A 17,304-nucleotide genomic window follows, 5' to 3' on the forward strand; every position below is an offset into this window, starting at 1 on the left:
AGATTAATTTTTTGAAGAAAGGAGCAGAGATGTTTTCAAAAAGGCTGGATGGCTTTTTAACATCGGTTACAAATACGGTGCAGAGGTAACATTATATTCCTGCTTATATTGCTTTGCAGTTTGGGGGAAGGAGGAAAGCTGTTGCTTGTATTGCTCTTATCTACATGAGCAAGAAGAGAGAGGAAGAGAGAAAAAGGGAGATATAATTGTTTTGATGTGAAAATACTATCAAAAGCCTGTTAAACTATGATTTATATTGAAATCCAACTGATATTTCGCCATGCTGGCTTGTGATAATACTTACAGTCCAATACATCTGGAAGATGTTGGCTTATAATTTATGCTGCTTGATAAGGGATCTTATATTGTGTATTTTTTTCTCCCACTGTGCATCTCTATAGAGTTGCAATGATTTTAAAGATGGGAAATGGCCCTAAAATAGTTTGTCTAGATCAGAGCTATCAAAGTCCTGGCACACGGGCCGGATGTGTCACACTCTGGCCACGCCCATGCCCAGTTTAGCGAAGGGGGGGAAAGTCCCGATAAGTCACATGACGCCACCGTGATGACATGAGTTTGACACCCCTGGTCTAGAGCTAAGATGCAACAAAAGTGATTTCTGAAAAGTGTTGTCTGCATTTTACAGGGTACTTGATTTGAAGCTATGATCAGCCTAGAACTTTCATCATATAAGATATATATGAAATCATGCTGCTATTGTGATTCATAATTACTTGCAAATGCACATTCTTACCCTGGTTTGTATCTCTTAAGTGCTTATGAAAAACATATTTGTAAATAACCTTTTAATGCCCAGCTGTATTAATTACATACGTAAAAGTTCACCAGAGGTAGCATGACGGTGAAGTGCTTTAATTTTATTTATGTATTACAGCATCCAAGAAGAATCAGATGCTGAAGTTGAAGCCATGCGGGTATCTCAGCAAGATCTGCTTTCAGTTGGTGAATCAGTATATACACCTGATTTTGATGCTTCTCCTGTCATCAACAAAAACCTCATCCAGAAAGCAGGCTATCTAAACCTTAGAAAGTAATGTGAAAGCTCAGGAATGTTTTATTTATCTTGGTAGATTGGTCATTTCAGCTTTTTTTTTTTTTTAACTATCAGTACTTCTACCTAATTTGGACAATAAGAGGGCTAAAAATATACGAAACACCATTTTTTACATTTACTTTGAATCGGAAAGGGTGATAAGATGCTTCTTGTACTATGGAAAAATACACTAGTAATTACAATAAAGTGCCTAGGATCCAGATGTTTGGGTTGAATAAAATATTTACCTATGTGTATATGAGGGTCTTTTTAAAGGTCCATGCACAGTAGACTTCAACAGAAGAGCTGGGAAAAAAAACGATTTCTCTTTTTTTTCTTTTTTCCATTTAGCCTCTGCTTATGGAAGTTTATTAATATCTAGATATGCTTTAGACATTGCAAATATCAGTTCCATTTGTGGGATGCATCTAATAGTGGTAAAAGTAACAGTCTCCATTTGTCCAGCCATATTTAGTAACTGTATAGGCAGGTTACTGATCGGGACATTTCAGATAATGAAACCTGACTCACCAATGTAGCAGCGTTATAAAATCCAACACCTGAAAGTATATAAAAGCTGTAACCAGTGATATAGCCATGACAAAATATAGACTTAAAAATCCATGCGCTGAAGACAATCAGACGGGCTTGTTGGAATGAATTTGGCAAATATGTTCCAGTGCTATTTTTTAAAAATCTTGAAATGGTATATATATATATATTTGCAGCAAAACAGGCCTTGTGACAACCACGTGGGACAGGCTGTATTTCTTCACTCAGGGTGGAAACTTGATGTGTCAGCCCAGGGGTGCAGTCGCTGGTGGATTGATTCAAGATTTGGACAACTGCTCTGTGATGGCCATTGACTGTGAAGACCGACGTTACTGTTTTCAGATCACCACTCCAACAGGAAAACCGTATGTGGGTCAGGAGATGGGGATCAAAGCATCTGCTAGAAGGAAAGCTTTGTCGTTCTTGACGAAGTTGCATTAACTGAGCTGCTTTGTGTACTCCACTTAATCTAAATCAAGTTTTTCTGGATTATATAGGAATTACTGCAAAAGTAATTTTGGTGTTATACATGGCTTTCCAGTTAAAGTTGTAGCACATAATCAGTTTAAAGTAGCCAAGAGGCAGGGACTGCAGCAATTTTTTTTCAGTTACACCCCCATATTATGGAATAGCCTCTCATGAGTTTAGGTAAGTGCCCTCCCTCTTGATTGTGAGCCACCAGAAATAACATTTGGAATTTAGCAGTATAGAAATTTAAAAAGGACATTGTTGTCAGCATCTAAGAAAGAACAATACAGGCATTGTATAATAATTAGGTGTATTGCACTATTTCAAGTGGTGTGGTATGTCCAAGTTTGTTGCAGCACACACAGTCAGACTATTCAGCAGGATTCAAATGTCTTTATATACATAATGACACATAAGGGATACAATACCCTTGTAGGTTTTTCCACATTGTAGAGAAGAGAAATAGCAAGTACAAACAGCACAAAATGAAGAAGGCAAACTGGAGGAGAGAGAAGCTAGTGCCCTCGAACTTATATACAGAACAGTTAAGCCACACCCAGGCTCCAAACTGTCTCTTATGGTCCCATACAACAAATACTATGTTTCAGTTACCAAACAGCCCTTATTGGCTGACTTGTTGCTATGCCCTATTCCAGTACATGAATATACTTTGACACGGTGGCCTAGAGGTGGAGCTCTCACCTCACAATCAGGAGACTGTGAGTTCAATCCTAGGTAGAGGCAGATATTTCTCTCTCTGGGCACACTGAGAAATATATCTGCTGAAAAAAACCTCTGCATAGGTGACAGGAAGGGCATCCGGCCAGTAAACACTCAGCTCCATTCAGTTGCCCAGACTCCACCTGCAAAGAATTATGGGGTCATTAAAAGAGGATGATGATGATTGTACTATTTCAGCAAACAGGAGCCAATTTGGTTAAGGAGGTTAAGGCTTCAGTCTAGAAACAGAAGACTCTGAGTTCTAGTCCCTCTTTAGGCACAAAGCTAGTTGGGTGGCTTTGGCCAGTTATTCGCTTTCAGGCCTAGAACCAGAAATGGTTTAGCAGGCAATGCTAAACCACTTCTAGAATCTTGAAAGAAAACTCCAGGGGTTTGTCCAGACAATTACCAGGAGTCAGTTCTGACTTGAAGGCACACAAGCACATTTCAGAAAATACAAATAACCTTATATCTGTACACCAAGCAGCAAATGCCAAATTGGCTTTTTCTTTTCAATTCTAATAGTTTCAAGGCCTATCCATCAGGTGTTTGATCCAGAATGTTTAATCTAAAAGTTCGAAAACATTTTGATTTGATTTCTAAGGCTGCCCAATTCAAACAATGTGATTCTGGGAAGGTTATTTTTTGCTCTAAGCTTAAGTCACTTTTTTGCCCACACGTGAATATTTTATGCTTGGCTGATTTCACAACATTAATATTCTCCCACCATTAATATCCTGCGAATTCAAACTTTTAGATCTCAAATTGTATTGTGTTGTATTTTTCATTCATGCAGTCTTGAGCAAGAATGATACGTATGTGATACTCCAGTAAGATAGTACTAATGGCTGTGTATTTTTTTTTTAGAGGCATAACCCTCCAGGCAGAAAGCAAAAAGGAATATGAGGAGGTAAAACATTTCACTGTGAATGGAAGGTTTTAATTTGTTAGATAAAATCAATTCTACCAATTAAGAATTCAAGAATATCCAGGTGCCTTGTTTTAAATATTTGCTTTGTTGTTACAGTGGATAAGTGCAATCAACAACATTTCACGACAGATCTATCTGACTGACAACCCAGAAGTGAGCATGTTTCAATTTTTTTTCCAAATTTATTTATCTTATAAGATATGTTCACTTATGATTCTGTGTTTATGCAAGAACTTTAAACAGTATTACTTAAAGATGCACTTCTCTTTTATCTCAGGCAGTTGCCATTAGGTTAAATCAGACAGCACTGCAAGCTGTGACTCCAATTACGAGCTTTGAAACGAAGCAAGGTAGTCACTCCTCCAGGTACCTTCATGTTCACCTTGTATTTTGTCCTTCCCCATTGAATATAAAACCTTCTTTTCCGCTACCATGCAATTTTAGTGTAAACCGAGAGTTCTATCCTGGGGGAATATTTAATCCTGCATTTCCTCTTCTAGTTATGAAGTGGAAAACTGTTCCACCACACAATAAAGGGGTCATATAGCAATAGTACTTAGACTTATATTCTGCTTCACAATGCTTTGGACCCCTCTCTAAGTGGTTTACAGAATCAGCATATTGCCCCCAACAATCTGGGTCCTCATTTTACCGACCTCAGAAGGATGGCAGGCTGAGTCAACCTTGAGCCTGGTGAGATTCGATCTGCCAAACTGCTGGCAGCCAGTGATCAGCAGAAGTAGGCTGCACTACTGCATTCTAACCACTGCGCCGCCACAGCTCATCATATATTTATCAATCACATGCCAATGAACGAATATTCGCTTAAAATATACTCTGCTTCAGTGGTGAAATCCAAATTTTTTTACTACCGGTTCTGTGGATGTGGCTTGGTGGGAATGGTGTGGCTTGGTGGGTGTGGCTTGGTGGGCGTGGCAGGGGAAGGATACTGCAAAATCCCCATTCCCTCCCCACTCCTGGGGGAAGGATATTGCAAAATCTCCATTCCCATCCCACTCTGGGGCCAGCCAGAGGTGGTATTTCCTGGTTCTCTGAACTACTCAAAATTTCCACTACTGGTTCTCTGAATTGCTCAAAATTTCCGCTACCGGTTCTCCAGAACCTGTCAGAACCTGCTGGATTTCACCCCTGCTCTGCTTATTATTCTTTCTCATTCAGCCTTTGAAACTAGTAAAACGCATGAAAAATGATAACCTTAGTTATTTTTTAATGGATTTTCCATTCATAATAATCCATCATGCTTTTTGACTGCATATTTCAAATGGCCCCCTTCCCGTCTCTTTTCCTTTAGCCAGGATGGGAAGTGCATGGATATTCTAAATGACCAGACAGTTCCAGAGGAGTCTGCTGAAGCTCTCATCCCCACGGAGTTAATTGCACCTGGAACTCCCATTCAGTTTGACATTGTGCTTCCTGCAACAGAGTTCCTAGATCAGCACAGGGGTGGAAGGTACGGGCTGCCAACAATCTTTCTTTTGACAAGGAACTCTATTTTTTTAAAACTTTTCTTAGTATTGGAAAATGGTCTTTTAGAAATGATACTGTTCTGTTGCAGACGTACCAATCCTTTTGGAGAATCGGAAGACGGCGAGAAAGAGGATGAAGCAGGTAGATACTCTAAGCGCTGTTCATTGCTGCTTGCTTTGGTCTCAGAGTCATCCAGGTTAACGTCCCACTTTCGGAGACAGAGCCATTTTGCCTGTGCTATTAAGGCCACCTGGTAGTCTGTTTATTGTCTGTTAAATGTGGCTGTGGGATGTGCAGAATAACGATTTCCTTTGGCTTAAAAATGTATAAGCAGAAGTCAACAGTGTTTCCGATCTCTGTAGGATGGGGACTAAGTTGATTTTAATTTTCTCATCCTGCCTACCTGTGGGCAGGATGAGAAAAGAGCCCAGTATCAGCTACGCATGTTAAGTGTACCCATGATATACCACTCTCCAAGCACATTTTTTAAATCATTTTTCCCCCTTCATACATTAGCTTTATTTATAATGATGGACGGAATGACTGAGGGCACTTGTCATAGTTATCATTCTCTTTGCACAATTTCTCAGTTATTAGAAGAGTTTAACTGGTGACTAGAAGGGTGCAAAAATTAACTTGTAGCCCATCCCCATCTTTCCTTTCTGCTGCACTTTTTTTCTGTGGTAGCTTGGAAAGGAAAAGTCTAGTTTCCATGAGGGTAAGCAGTAAACATTGGTGAAAGGATACATTTAGTGCTAATATGGCTAAGAACCTGGGGGTGGAGATGAGGAGATTCCTACCAGGAGGAAGCCGTCAAGCTATGCAAATATGATAAAGAAATAGATAAAAATAAGCTTCAGCATTTGTGCTGCAAACTGCATTTGCATTGATTCCATGTTTACAAAGACAGATTGCAAGGGGTTGCTAATTATTTCATACTCAGGATGTGATAGTTTATAACTGAATATGTGAACTGCCCCATTGAAAGAATGTTTATGAATGCACTGCATAGGAAGAGACAATCTGGAGTTTATATACATGTGCAAGCTTTAGCTTAATCTCGAAAGTCCCTTGTAAATGATCAGACCAGCTTCTGGTCAAAGCAGTCTCTCTCCCTCAGTGTCTTGCTACGTGAAAAGGCGAGTAAGGAAATACAGGAGGAAATACAAGTAGTCCTCTTTTAGCAACAGACTCGTTTAGCAACTGTTCATAGTTACAATGGTGTTGAAAAAGTAACTTTACAACCAATCCTGGCATTTTTCATAGGTCTGTAAAGCAAAGGAAAGCTAAAGTAAGATCATAAGCATGGTAGCAGTTTCTTAGTGGCCATTTCACCTAGAGACCAAGTTGCTGGTTCCGACTGTGGTTGCTAAACAAGGACCACCTGTAGTAGAAAGGAAGTGCTGCTCCTTCCTTGCTTTGGTTTCTTGTCCATACTTCCATCAGTATATAGCACCCTAAAAAAAGCAGCCCTCCATGAAAAAAAATGAATGTAGCCCTGATATTATATCTTTTAGAGCAGGGGTGTCAAACTCAATTTCATTGAGGGCCACATCAGGGTTGTGTTTGACCTCGGGGGGGGGGGGGGGCTGGGGGCTGTGTGGCCAGCTCAACATCACTTGTGTCGGGGGACCCTGTGGTGGCCCAAGCATTCTGCCAGCAAAAACACTTCCTGCAACCTTCTGCCAGTGAAAATGGAGCTCAGGAGTGACACATGTGGCCCTCCTGAGCTCCATTTTCCCTGGCAGAGGCACTGCGGGCTGGTCCTTTGCTGTTTCTAGGGCAACCCCGCGGGCCAAATCTAAGCACCCCACGGACCGGATCCATCCCCCGGGCATTGAGTTTGACACCCCTGTTTTAGAGTATTTATCACCACTTAAGCATCTATATGTAAATTAGGATTTGATATATATTGCAGATGGGGAGACCTCTTTGAAGTAATAATCATTTTTTCAGGAATCTATTGAAGAAAATTGTTCTTATGTCAAAAGGCAATATAAACAGATTTCCTTCCATTTCTCTCTCCCCATCCCCACCTCCAGATTCACTCCTACAGCACATGTTTGTAGTTCGGTTTTTAGGCTCTATGGCTGTCAGATCTGACCATACAGTGGAGGTGATATATGAAGCAATGCGGCAGGTGTTGGCAGCTCGGGCTATTCATAATATTTTCCGTACAACTGAATCCCATCTCTTGGTCACCAGCAATGACCTGAAGTAAGCAAAGTTTGCCTTCTCTGATCCATTTACACTTATCTTTCCCTCTTTTAGTTTTGTTGCCCTCTTTGTAGTTTTCGTTGTAAAGTCATCCTAAGAATGGAATCAGTCAGAGAAAAAGCATTAGGGAAAGGAGGCAGATTTTGTTCTCTGATGCATATCTGCTTGTGTTTTGTGGGAGGGGCTAAGAACTAAGAAAGAGTTTTGCTAGATCAAAGGCATGTCTAGTCAATCATCTTTATACTCTTCAGTGCTCAATTTAATAGCCAAGACCTTGTGTATCCCAACCTGCTAGTAGTGAAAAGTATTACTGATGATGAAGGCAATACCTAGCCTTCAAGAGTGGTAGTTATTGATCACAGTTCTTCAGGGCCTGGAAAGGGAAGGGAGATGCCACACCCCACCCCTTATTGCAGGAGTTTCAACTGCATCAAAAATCCTTTTGTTCATAGAAGATTTCCTCTGGGTTCAATTGGTAATCATGATGACTTGAACATATTTTTTTTTCCATTAACAGATTGATAGATCCTCAAACACAAGTTACAAGATCAAATGTAAGCATATGCTTTTCTTTTATCACCACAGAAAGATTGCAGTCCATGAGAACTTAGGTAAATTTATATTATTACCACTTTCTTTTTCAGTTTGAACTAGCCAATGTGACACAGTTTGCTGCTCACAAGGAAAACAAGAGGCTGTTTGGGTTTGTGGTTTGTGTCTCTGAATTGTCAGGTGAAGACGGAATGAGTGCTTATGTGTTTGAGAGTAACACCGAAGGTGAAAAGGTATGGAAATAGCTTTGTTGTATAATTAAAATTAATGCATGTAACTGCTTTCTTCAATTAAATGGAGTGTCATTAGGTAATGACCCAATCTGTTTTGTAAAATGAAGTCAAATAAAAACAGCAGTAGCAGCAAGTTCATTATAAGAGTATAAAATGTGCAACTAGCAAGATTTGCAAGCCTCACAATGGATTGGGCCAAACATTTTGCAAGTTTTATTTCCAGGGTTTTGGGTGTGTTTTTTTTTTTTTTTTTGGAGTTCCAATTCTTAAAACCTCCCAACAGCTTGTTACTTTCCAAATAATCTGATTCACCACAAAATTGGTCCTGGTCTTGTCCACTTTCAAATTATAGTGCACAAAATTTAATGCAGTAGACTTTGATTTACTAAACCATTCATTTAATGATGGTTTGAAGTTATGCTAGTCCTGAACAAAGTGACTTAGATCCCATCCTTGAAGTTATAAATGTTGCATGATCTCAACTGTCTTGTGATCATGATTTGGGCACTTGGCAACCAGCTCACGTTTACAATGGTAGCAGCATCCGATGGTCACAATCATCCCCCATTGACTTTGCTTATCGGAAGCCGTTGGGGAGGTTGAAATCACAATCATTGGAAACCCGACTCCCCAGCCGGCTTCCAATAAGCAAAGTCAATGGGGGTGCCAGATTCGCTTAATGACCACATCGATTCACTTAATGACCACATCGATTCACTTAATGGCCATGGTAAAATGGCCGTAAAATCAGGTCCAGCTACATGATGACTCACTTAACAAATAAATTGCTTAGCAATTGAAATTCTGGCCTAGCTGTATTTGTAAGTCAAGGAGTACATGTAACCTTGATGTAATGGCTTATTAATCAGTTCAAGTAAGTTAATTTTTTTCCTACCTTTATTATTTTTGTAGATAACTCAAGGCAGCAGTTTATTTGTATCACAATTTTATTATTTATTTATTTTACAAATAAGTCAAGGCAGTGAACACATCCAACATACCTTCCTATTTTCCCCACATCTTTGTGAGGTGAATTGGACTTTGTGAGGTGAGAGTGTGACTGGCCTTGAAACGGAATGTTTTTTTCTGCTTATGGTATCCAGTTAAAGTGATCCATTGGTAGAATTTCATTTGTTAATTCCAACCTGTGGCTTGGAAATAGAGCAGCATTACTATAAAATGAGGTATGGTTTGTGTTGCCTTATGCAGGTTGTTGGATTACAATTTCCTTTAGCCATAGCTAATTATATTATGAGCGTTACAGTCAGTATATAGATGGTTATATGGCTAGTGCCAGACAAATATAGCCATAGCTAATTATATTATGAGTATTATGGTCAATATCTGGATGGTTACATGGCTAGTGCCAGACAAATAATTGGAAGTAAACATCTGTTCTAAACGCCTGCCAGTGCCAGAAAGCTGTTGCTTCAGCAACAGTCTGAAATATCTTTCTTTGTCATAAATGCTGCTAATACAGCATTGTAAAGCTTTCACAGACTATTTGGTGGTCTTAATTATATTATTGGGAATTCTGCCATATAATTTCTGAGGCTGTAATCCAGATCCAATAATAGGAGAAATTATTTGGGAAATACTGAGCTTTGTCTATTTATTTGCAGTTTTAAATAGGTAGTATAATCAACAACAAAAAATGCAAGTGGTACTGAGGCACATTCTGTTTTTTCTGTAGATTTGCTATGCAATAAATCTGGGGAAGGAAATCATTGAGGCTCGAAAGGTAATATTTTTAACTTCATGTTCCTTATCCTCTGAATTAAATCTTGCTTTTGATTCTCTGGTATTGTTACGACTACACAGAATTCAAACAAATCATCTTTACTTTGGAATTAAGAGGATATGATCTGGTGCTAATTCTATCTAGTAACAAGTGATTTCAATGTTTTGTATAGTGCCAGCAGTGTGCATGTGATGTGCTTAGGGAGTCCTTCAGCCAATAACCAGACATAAATAAATAACATCTAATTTGCTTACAGAACAGGTATTTACTTTTGCTGAACTTAAACATGTTTTCAATGAACACTAGGCTGAGCCAAAAATGAGTTTCATAATGAAGGATTATGAAAGTCAATATAAGGTCAAAGAAATAAGCTTTGAAAAGTTCTTGCTTCCCTTCAAATATCACCCTCTGTTGTCTTGATATAACAGCAGTGAGTTTTAGGACTTCAGTTTGTTTCTTGTCAAAACAAAGAGTCAATTTGGTGTTGTGGTTAAGGCATCGGGCTAGAAACTGGGAGATCATGAGTTCTAGTTCTACCTTAGGCACAAAGCCAATAGGGTGACCTTGGGCAGTCACTTTCTCTCAGCCCTAGGAAGCATGCAATGGCAAATCATTCTGAAATCATGCCAAGAAAACTAAATGGAGTAGTCAAGGCAGTTGCCAGGAGTCAAAAACTGACTCAAAGGTTGGGGGGGGGGCGGGCAAGAGGGAGGATTTCTTGGGCCTATATAGACCCCTTTAGAAATTATACATTAAACATGACGAATCCAGTCATTTGTTTGGAGCTTATAATTTTACACATCCACTTTAGCCTAAACCAAGTATTGCAGGGTGTGCTATTATCATTTTGTCTTCCGACAAGCAGGTGCTTATGTCACTAACTTTAGAAGCCATTTTGTGGGGGTACCCAAAATAATCTTAAAACTCCACATGTGAAAAATTAGGCCATCCTTATTTGATTTCCATTTCCATTTCTCTAGTCTAATTCAAGAAATATACACAGGAATTTTTGCACTCACATGAACTGATATTCTGAGAAGTTAAGAACTCTTGTTTTTCTATTGTCTAATAGAATCGTTTTGTCATTAAAAGTACAAAAGCATTCCAATATGAGGAAAATGGTTCTAGATATTATTTCAGTTGGAATTTAAAATGTCAACTGAATAAATTGACTCCAGGAAAGTAAAAATATGAAGTCAGTTTACAGTGTTTGTAAAATGATTAACAAATCTTTCTCTAGCCATGTGAATTGTTAAGATATACAGTACCTTATGAGAACTTTTGAGAAAGTCACCGCAGGCATAAACAGCGAAAGCTTTTAGGGGCTGATCTGGTTTGGGGACACAACAGAAAGGAAACTGGTCCTCTTGATTTATAGGCTGCTTTTTGAAAAGCCATTCATGAAATTACATTTTATTTGCCTTGAATAATTTCCATTTCTCATTTTAATTATAGGATCCAAAAGCTCTAGCTCAATTAATATCATCCATGCCTCTTACTAACGATGGAAAATTCAAGTTACTGAATGAGCGATCAGAAGAGGACAATGCTGTACATGGAGAAGAACAGGAGTCAGAAGCATAACTGATAATTTCTCTCAGTGGAAATGATGGTGCCCATAAAAGAGTATGCCCTGTGCTCTCAGCTGTGGTCCAACATAGGTGGGCTAAAGGAAACCCCAACAGATGAGAACTTGATCCAGATATTTGGTATAGAAACTGACAGACTTTTTAAAATTCTTCATCAGTACCAAGACATCCTGATACTGATGAGAGGACCACAAGGTCATTACTACCACCAGCAAAGATTTAATTGCTCATGAACATGCATTCACAAAATTTATAAATAAATACACACCTGTTTCACATAATTCTATTAGCTATAGTAGAGAGGAAGAAATTGCACAGGCCACAAAGTTTCTGAAAGTCTGAATTAAAATACAGAGGCACTTCACAGAAAAAAAATAATATTTTGCATCTTAAGCAAAATAGGTAGAAGAATTTAAATGTTTGGAATATAGTTTAGATAGCAGAATTGAAGTGTTTGGATTATAATCTCAGTGATAAATACTTTATTTGCTCCTATTTGCATACCTTTTAAAAAGTAATGGGAAAGCTATTTTAAACTAGGCTATTTAGAAAGCGATTCAATAGCAGTTTCTACTAATATTTATTTTTATACTTTTATCTGAGTTAAGCTTTCAAAATTAAGTGCCTAATTTGTGATAATATAAAACAAATAATTCAAGCGAATAGAAAATAAAAGGACCAGAAAGCAAGTTAGAACGATTATGAATCTCAGTTATTTACCAAGGCTGAAGGAAAGATGAACGAGTGGTTGCCACTGCTATTCAAATAAACCTGTTGGCTAACATTTGTGCACTGTTCTGTAAGATGAGATAATGGCTTTCCTACTTTCACATGGAAGTTTACAAATTTGATAGAAGAGGGACTTCATTCCTCAGACAAAACAATTTCTTCCAATCTAGATATAAGTAGCACCAGAAGCATTTTCGCACTGCCCTGGGAAATGCAGTTTCTTCAGAAAGAAGATCAAGCTGGCCAGTGCTTATACTATCTTCCTTATTTGATATTCTTCCTTGTGGGGCCAGCACAAATTTGGATATATGTGTTTTGGCAGCTTTAGGTTTACTCTTTTAAATTATAAACACATTGTAAGTAAATTACAATGATAGCTGGATCTCATGAAGAATTTTATCTGTCTTTGATGGTTTATATGATGTTAAAAACAAAGTCCACATCTTGCACTACAACAGTTTCAGCAATAATGGTTAAAGTAAGAGCCTGAAAAATAGGTGAGAATTTATGTAAATTATAGTACAGGACATGTTATGATTTAGTAACAGATCTTTAAAAAGATTTTTAAACCAGAAGGCTAGAAAAATATCAGTACATTTTCTGAAAGAGTATTGTACCGAAGTTTTCTACATTAATGATAATTTGAATTGTTCTACTTAGTACAATAGATATGAGCAGAGGTGGGTTTCAGCAGGTTCTGACCAGTTCTGGAGAACCGGTAGTGGAAATTTTGAGTAGTTCGGAGAACCGGTAGTAAAAATGCTGACTGTCCCTGCCCCCATCTATTCTCTGCCTCCCAAGTCCCAGCTGATTGGGAGGAAATGGGAATTTTGCTGTAACCTTCCCCTGGAGTGGGGAGGGAATGGAGATTTTACAGTATCCTTCCCCTGCCACGCCCACCAAGCCACGCCCCCAGAACCGGTAGTAAAAAATTTTGAAACCCACCATTGGATATAAGTAGATCAAATCATTTAAGTGCAATAAGCTTATAATAGCTGAAGCTGCTCCCAGGTTAATATTAACGTCCAATCTAGTTGATATAAACTATATGCAGTGAAACAGAAATGGATCATAATTAGACTGCTTTAGAGCAGGCCTGTCAAACTGGCGGCCTGCAGGCCCGATAATGGCCCATGCAGGCCACACCCACCCCACCCCTGCAAAGCAAGAACACTGTGATACCCCTGCTCTAGGGATTGAAGCAGAAGGTATTGTAGAGATTCCACACAGGTATCTTGGTGATTTATCCATAAATGAAGAATTATTAGAACTGACTGACAAATGATTATATTTAAGCAAGTATACTTCACTGTTTTTGTTATCCATTAGGAAGAACACATTTCTAAAGGAAATTTATTTCAGTACTTACTACAGAATAAATTATATTTCAGTTAGCCCTATGAAGTTGATTAAATCAATCCTAGCGTTCTGGCTTAGCTGTAGATTGAAGTATCTACACTGGCAAACCTGGTTCTCATTAAAGATAACAGCACATTCAAGGAAGTCAAAACATTCCAGGCTTGTGACCACTATATACAAATCCATTTTTTTTTCCAAAGTTGCATTTATTAACATTATGTACAGAATATCTAACAGAATAAAGTATTGAGGTAACAGGTTTTTTTGTTTTGTTTCATTTCGTTTTTGTAAATGAATTTAAGAGTAAGACATGTTATAATTTTGTCCCTTTCATTCCTGAGAATTTGAACATAGGTGGAATAGATCAGAGTAATAGATCAATGACAACAGGATCTCCCTTTCAGAAACTTTGGCAGAAGCTCAAATGTACAAAATATTCATGGCTTTGCTGAGTCAATCCCTATCACTCCTGGTAGGCCTTGTGATTTTATTCTGGAAGACCATGTAATAAATAGCCAAGAGGACCTTAACTGGAAGTGACCTAGACATTTGTGTTCAATTATGTATTTCATAGAAAATAAAAAGATTCCTTACAAATAAAGATTAAGAATTTGAAAGAGAAAAATCTCTCTGTGGCATGCTTTTGTAAATAAAATACATGGAGAAGATGCCATAACTACTGTCTCCATGTTGGAAGACAGATTATTCAAAAGATGAAACGGGAGAAGGCAAACAATAATTCCATGTCTTACTGAACCCACCACCGATCCCATACAGTTATGTTAAATAATTCCCAATTCCCCTGTTTAATCTGCCACACATGTAACAGCCCTGAAAGGCTTGTATCTACTGAAAGGCCAAGTAGTATAACAACTCTTTCTGTGGCAGAAGGACACAATATTAGGCTCCCAAGAACAGATTTGCATTCAAGGCCCCAATTACCATATTTTTGCATTACTTGCTTTTACAATTTCAATGTTTGTAAGAGTAGCAACCATCACTATATTCACAAAGCTCTATGTATACATATTCACAACAACATTGCATATACTGTACATGCTTTTAGAATCTAGACAATTTCAGGATGCTTTTTTCAGTATCTCACAAAGATGTCAGTTTAGTTAACACTGTACAGTTTAGCCGTGTATCTAAAATAGGAGTCTCTCAAATTAAATGCCAAAAAGGTATGAAAATGAGTATGTTTATTACAGCACATAGCTACCTTAAGCTTAGTATGCTTATACAGTCTCTGGGACAATACAAGTTGTCCATTTAAGTCAGCAGTTTAATTGGTAAAGTCTATGAATTAGACAGGGTTTTTTTTTCCAAGGGGAATTATATGCACTGGGAAAACAAGCAGTAACAACCATATTAAGGATGTAATTTGATGCATTTAGTATTATTGAATCCATTAGGTATAAGAATATTTTAAAACTTGCCCCCTTTTCAATCACATCTTAGATCAAAATAGCATATGTGTCTGGAACTCCAAATACTGTGCTGAGTGAGTATTACAATAAATTATGTGATATTTCACAGCACGTCTGGATCGCTATCAGACCGATGAGGTGGATGTTCTATGTCAATCTGGTCCCATCAATTTCAACAAACCACAGTTGCTCTAGAGTTCTATAGAACACAAAACAACACATAAATCAAACTATACATTCTGAGAAACATTCCCCTTTTTCAACCCCCTCCCAAATTATCCCTGATCCCGCCCAGGAGCAGATTTAAGTGAAGAAGAAAAGGAATCTATTAGTAGACAAGCACAACTTAAAAACTATTTTTAAAGATTAAAGGCCTCTTGTTTCAAAATTTTAATTTGTTTTTATTATTCATATTTTCTTTCTTTGCAAAGTCAAATGGTAATCAGAACAATTATGTTTTGTTTAAAAAAAAGCATTTTGGGGGAAAAATCAGTGAAACTGCACTTTGTAATTAGGGCTCTGCACCCTTTGAAAAGTATTCAGAAGAAACAATTCAGACCTCATGCAAAGACAGCACTTATCAGATACTCATTTAAGTAGGCATCTGTGTGAAACTCAGGAGACAACCGGACTTTCTTGGGTTTTTTTTTTCTTTTGAAGACTTTTCAAGTCATCCAAGAAGCTTCTTCAGCTCTGACAGGATAGTGGGGAATAGAAGGATGACCCTGAGGACACAGATAAACCTCCAAGTGCTTCAATGACCCTCTAAAACAGTGGCTCTCAACCTTCCTAATGCAGCGACCCTTTAATACAGTTCGTCATGTTGTGGTGACCCCCAACCATAAAATTATTCCTAAATCCATTGAAAATATGTGTTTTCCGATGGTCTTAGGCGACCCCTGTGAAAGGGTCATTCGACCCCCTAAGGGGTCCGGACCCACAGGTTGAGAACCACTGCTCTAAAAGGATGCAAATTACCAGCTGTCTGCAAGGAATATAAATCCTTCCATTCCCCACTATCCTGTCAGCTGAAGAAGCTTCTTGGATGAGAAGCGAAACGTCTTTAAAAAAAACCAAAAAAACAAGAAAGTCCAGTTGCCTCCTGAAAAAGCACCTTTCGGACAACCATGACCTGGGTGACTGAGAATCTCTCCAGACTTTCATCTGTGTGAAAGGTACATTTTTAAAGATTTGGTACAAACACCTCTCTCAAAGCAGCATGCTTTCCTTTCTTCTGAGGAAAACTGGAAAAAAATCAGCTAAAGAGATGCTGTCTGATGCAAATCCTAAACTGCTTCTTCCAAATCATTTTTCAAAATGTACACAGTTCTCTTATGCTATCTCACTGAGGTACTATTTGCTTTTTTGCAATTTTGCTGGATAAGAACTTACTCTGAACCAGAATCTATAAACTAATCATTATTTTCTCAGCCATTGCTTTTGGATGGGTAAGCCCATCCAAATTCAGTGCAATTATTGTTCCCCCTTTATAAAATAAGTAATCAGAAATCATGGTTATATCACAGTACTGGATTTCAATATACTGCCGTTAAGGGTGTATGCAATGTAAACAAATATTTAACATTTCTTCTAGGTTTGGCAGAAATATATAGAACAAGTGCAAGTAATTTCAGGGTAGGAGTTTTTGTCTTTGGGGAGGAACATAAATTATTATTTCTGAATGCTGCAAAACTTAAGTCTTATTTTAATATAGTTTCTAAATTGTAAATACTATTAAAAAAAGCCATACAATCGCATCCGTAAATTAACCATACCTCATGGTTCTCTCATTTTACAAGAGGATCTGCAGAAGAAGAATTTGAAAGGTCGTTGCTTGTTTTTGTGGATTCTTCTGTAATACAAAAAGAGCTAATTTCAACAATCTTATATTGTGAATATTGAGTAAAAAAAAAAAGGAAGATTTTAATACATTTTTTTAAATCATGCAATTAATTCTGAATTAATAATTTCCAATGGACAGCTGTTTGTGAAGGGATTTTATATGGGCGTAGAATCAGAAGGAATTTGTCCCTAAATATCAGGAGAAATAAAAGAGTGAAATGCCAAGAAACAAAAATATGGGTACCATTTATCTAAACAGCAACAAACATCTTAGCTAATATGTGTAAGTTGCCTCAAAATGCAAAAATATGCCACACTCAAAAACTATTCTGTGAATAGATTATGCCACAATCTGAAATTCCTATACTTCGTTTTCTGTTAAGACTACAGTTCGTTGTT

The 17,304-nt window shown here is 37.8% G+C and overlaps 2 protein-coding genes across 4 annotated transcripts in view; one reads left to right on the forward strand and one right to left on the reverse strand.

Moving 5' to 3' along the window:
* APPL2 (adaptor protein, phosphotyrosine interacting with PH domain and leucine zipper 2) overlaps positions 1 to 13,899 on the forward strand; it is a 30,667-nt gene extending 16,768 nt beyond the window's left edge. For both annotated transcript variants that reach the window (XM_070947747.1, XM_070947748.1), the window contains exons 9-21: positions 3 to 85; positions 896 to 1,051; positions 1,783 to 1,971; positions 3,662 to 3,704; positions 3,822 to 3,878; positions 4,003 to 4,091; positions 5,038 to 5,196; positions 5,302 to 5,354; positions 7,256 to 7,430; positions 7,948 to 7,984; positions 8,075 to 8,215; positions 9,909 to 9,956; positions 11,412 to 13,899. In XM_070947747.1, the coding sequence (XP_070803848.1) occupies positions 3 to 85; positions 896 to 1,051; positions 1,783 to 1,971; positions 3,662 to 3,704; positions 3,822 to 3,878; positions 4,003 to 4,091; positions 5,038 to 5,196; positions 5,302 to 5,354; positions 7,256 to 7,430; positions 7,948 to 7,984; positions 8,075 to 8,215; positions 9,909 to 9,956; positions 11,412 to 11,540 (1,359 nt within the window). In that variant the 3' untranslated portion in view covers positions 11,541 to 13,899. The remainder of the gene's footprint in view (positions 1 to 2; positions 86 to 895; positions 1,052 to 1,782; positions 1,972 to 3,661; positions 3,705 to 3,821; positions 3,879 to 4,002; positions 4,092 to 5,037; positions 5,197 to 5,301; positions 5,355 to 7,255; positions 7,431 to 7,947; positions 7,985 to 8,074; positions 8,216 to 9,908; positions 9,957 to 11,411) is intronic.
* Positions 13,900 to 14,127: 228 nt separating this feature from the next.
* Positions 14,128 to 17,304, reverse strand: part of WASHC4 (WASH complex subunit 4) — a 42,760-nt gene continuing 39,583 nt past the window's right edge. For both annotated transcript variants that reach the window (XM_070947745.1, XM_070947744.1), the window contains 2 exons: positions 16,839 to 16,915; positions 14,128 to 15,262 (listed from right to left, as the gene is read on the reverse strand). In XM_070947745.1, the coding sequence (XP_070803846.1) occupies positions 16,851 to 16,915 (65 nt within the window). In that variant the 3' untranslated portion in view covers positions 14,128 to 15,262; positions 16,839 to 16,850. The remainder of the gene's footprint in view (positions 15,263 to 16,838; positions 16,916 to 17,304) is intronic.

The sequence above is a fragment of the Pituophis catenifer genome, unplaced genomic scaffold, assembly GCF_029215685.1.
Source record: "Pituophis catenifer annectens isolate HBS135680 unplaced genomic scaffold, rPitCat1.0.hap2 SCAF_7, whole genome shotgun sequence".
NCBI classification, from domain to species: Eukaryota; Metazoa; Chordata; class Lepidosauria; order Squamata; family Colubridae; genus Pituophis; species Pituophis catenifer.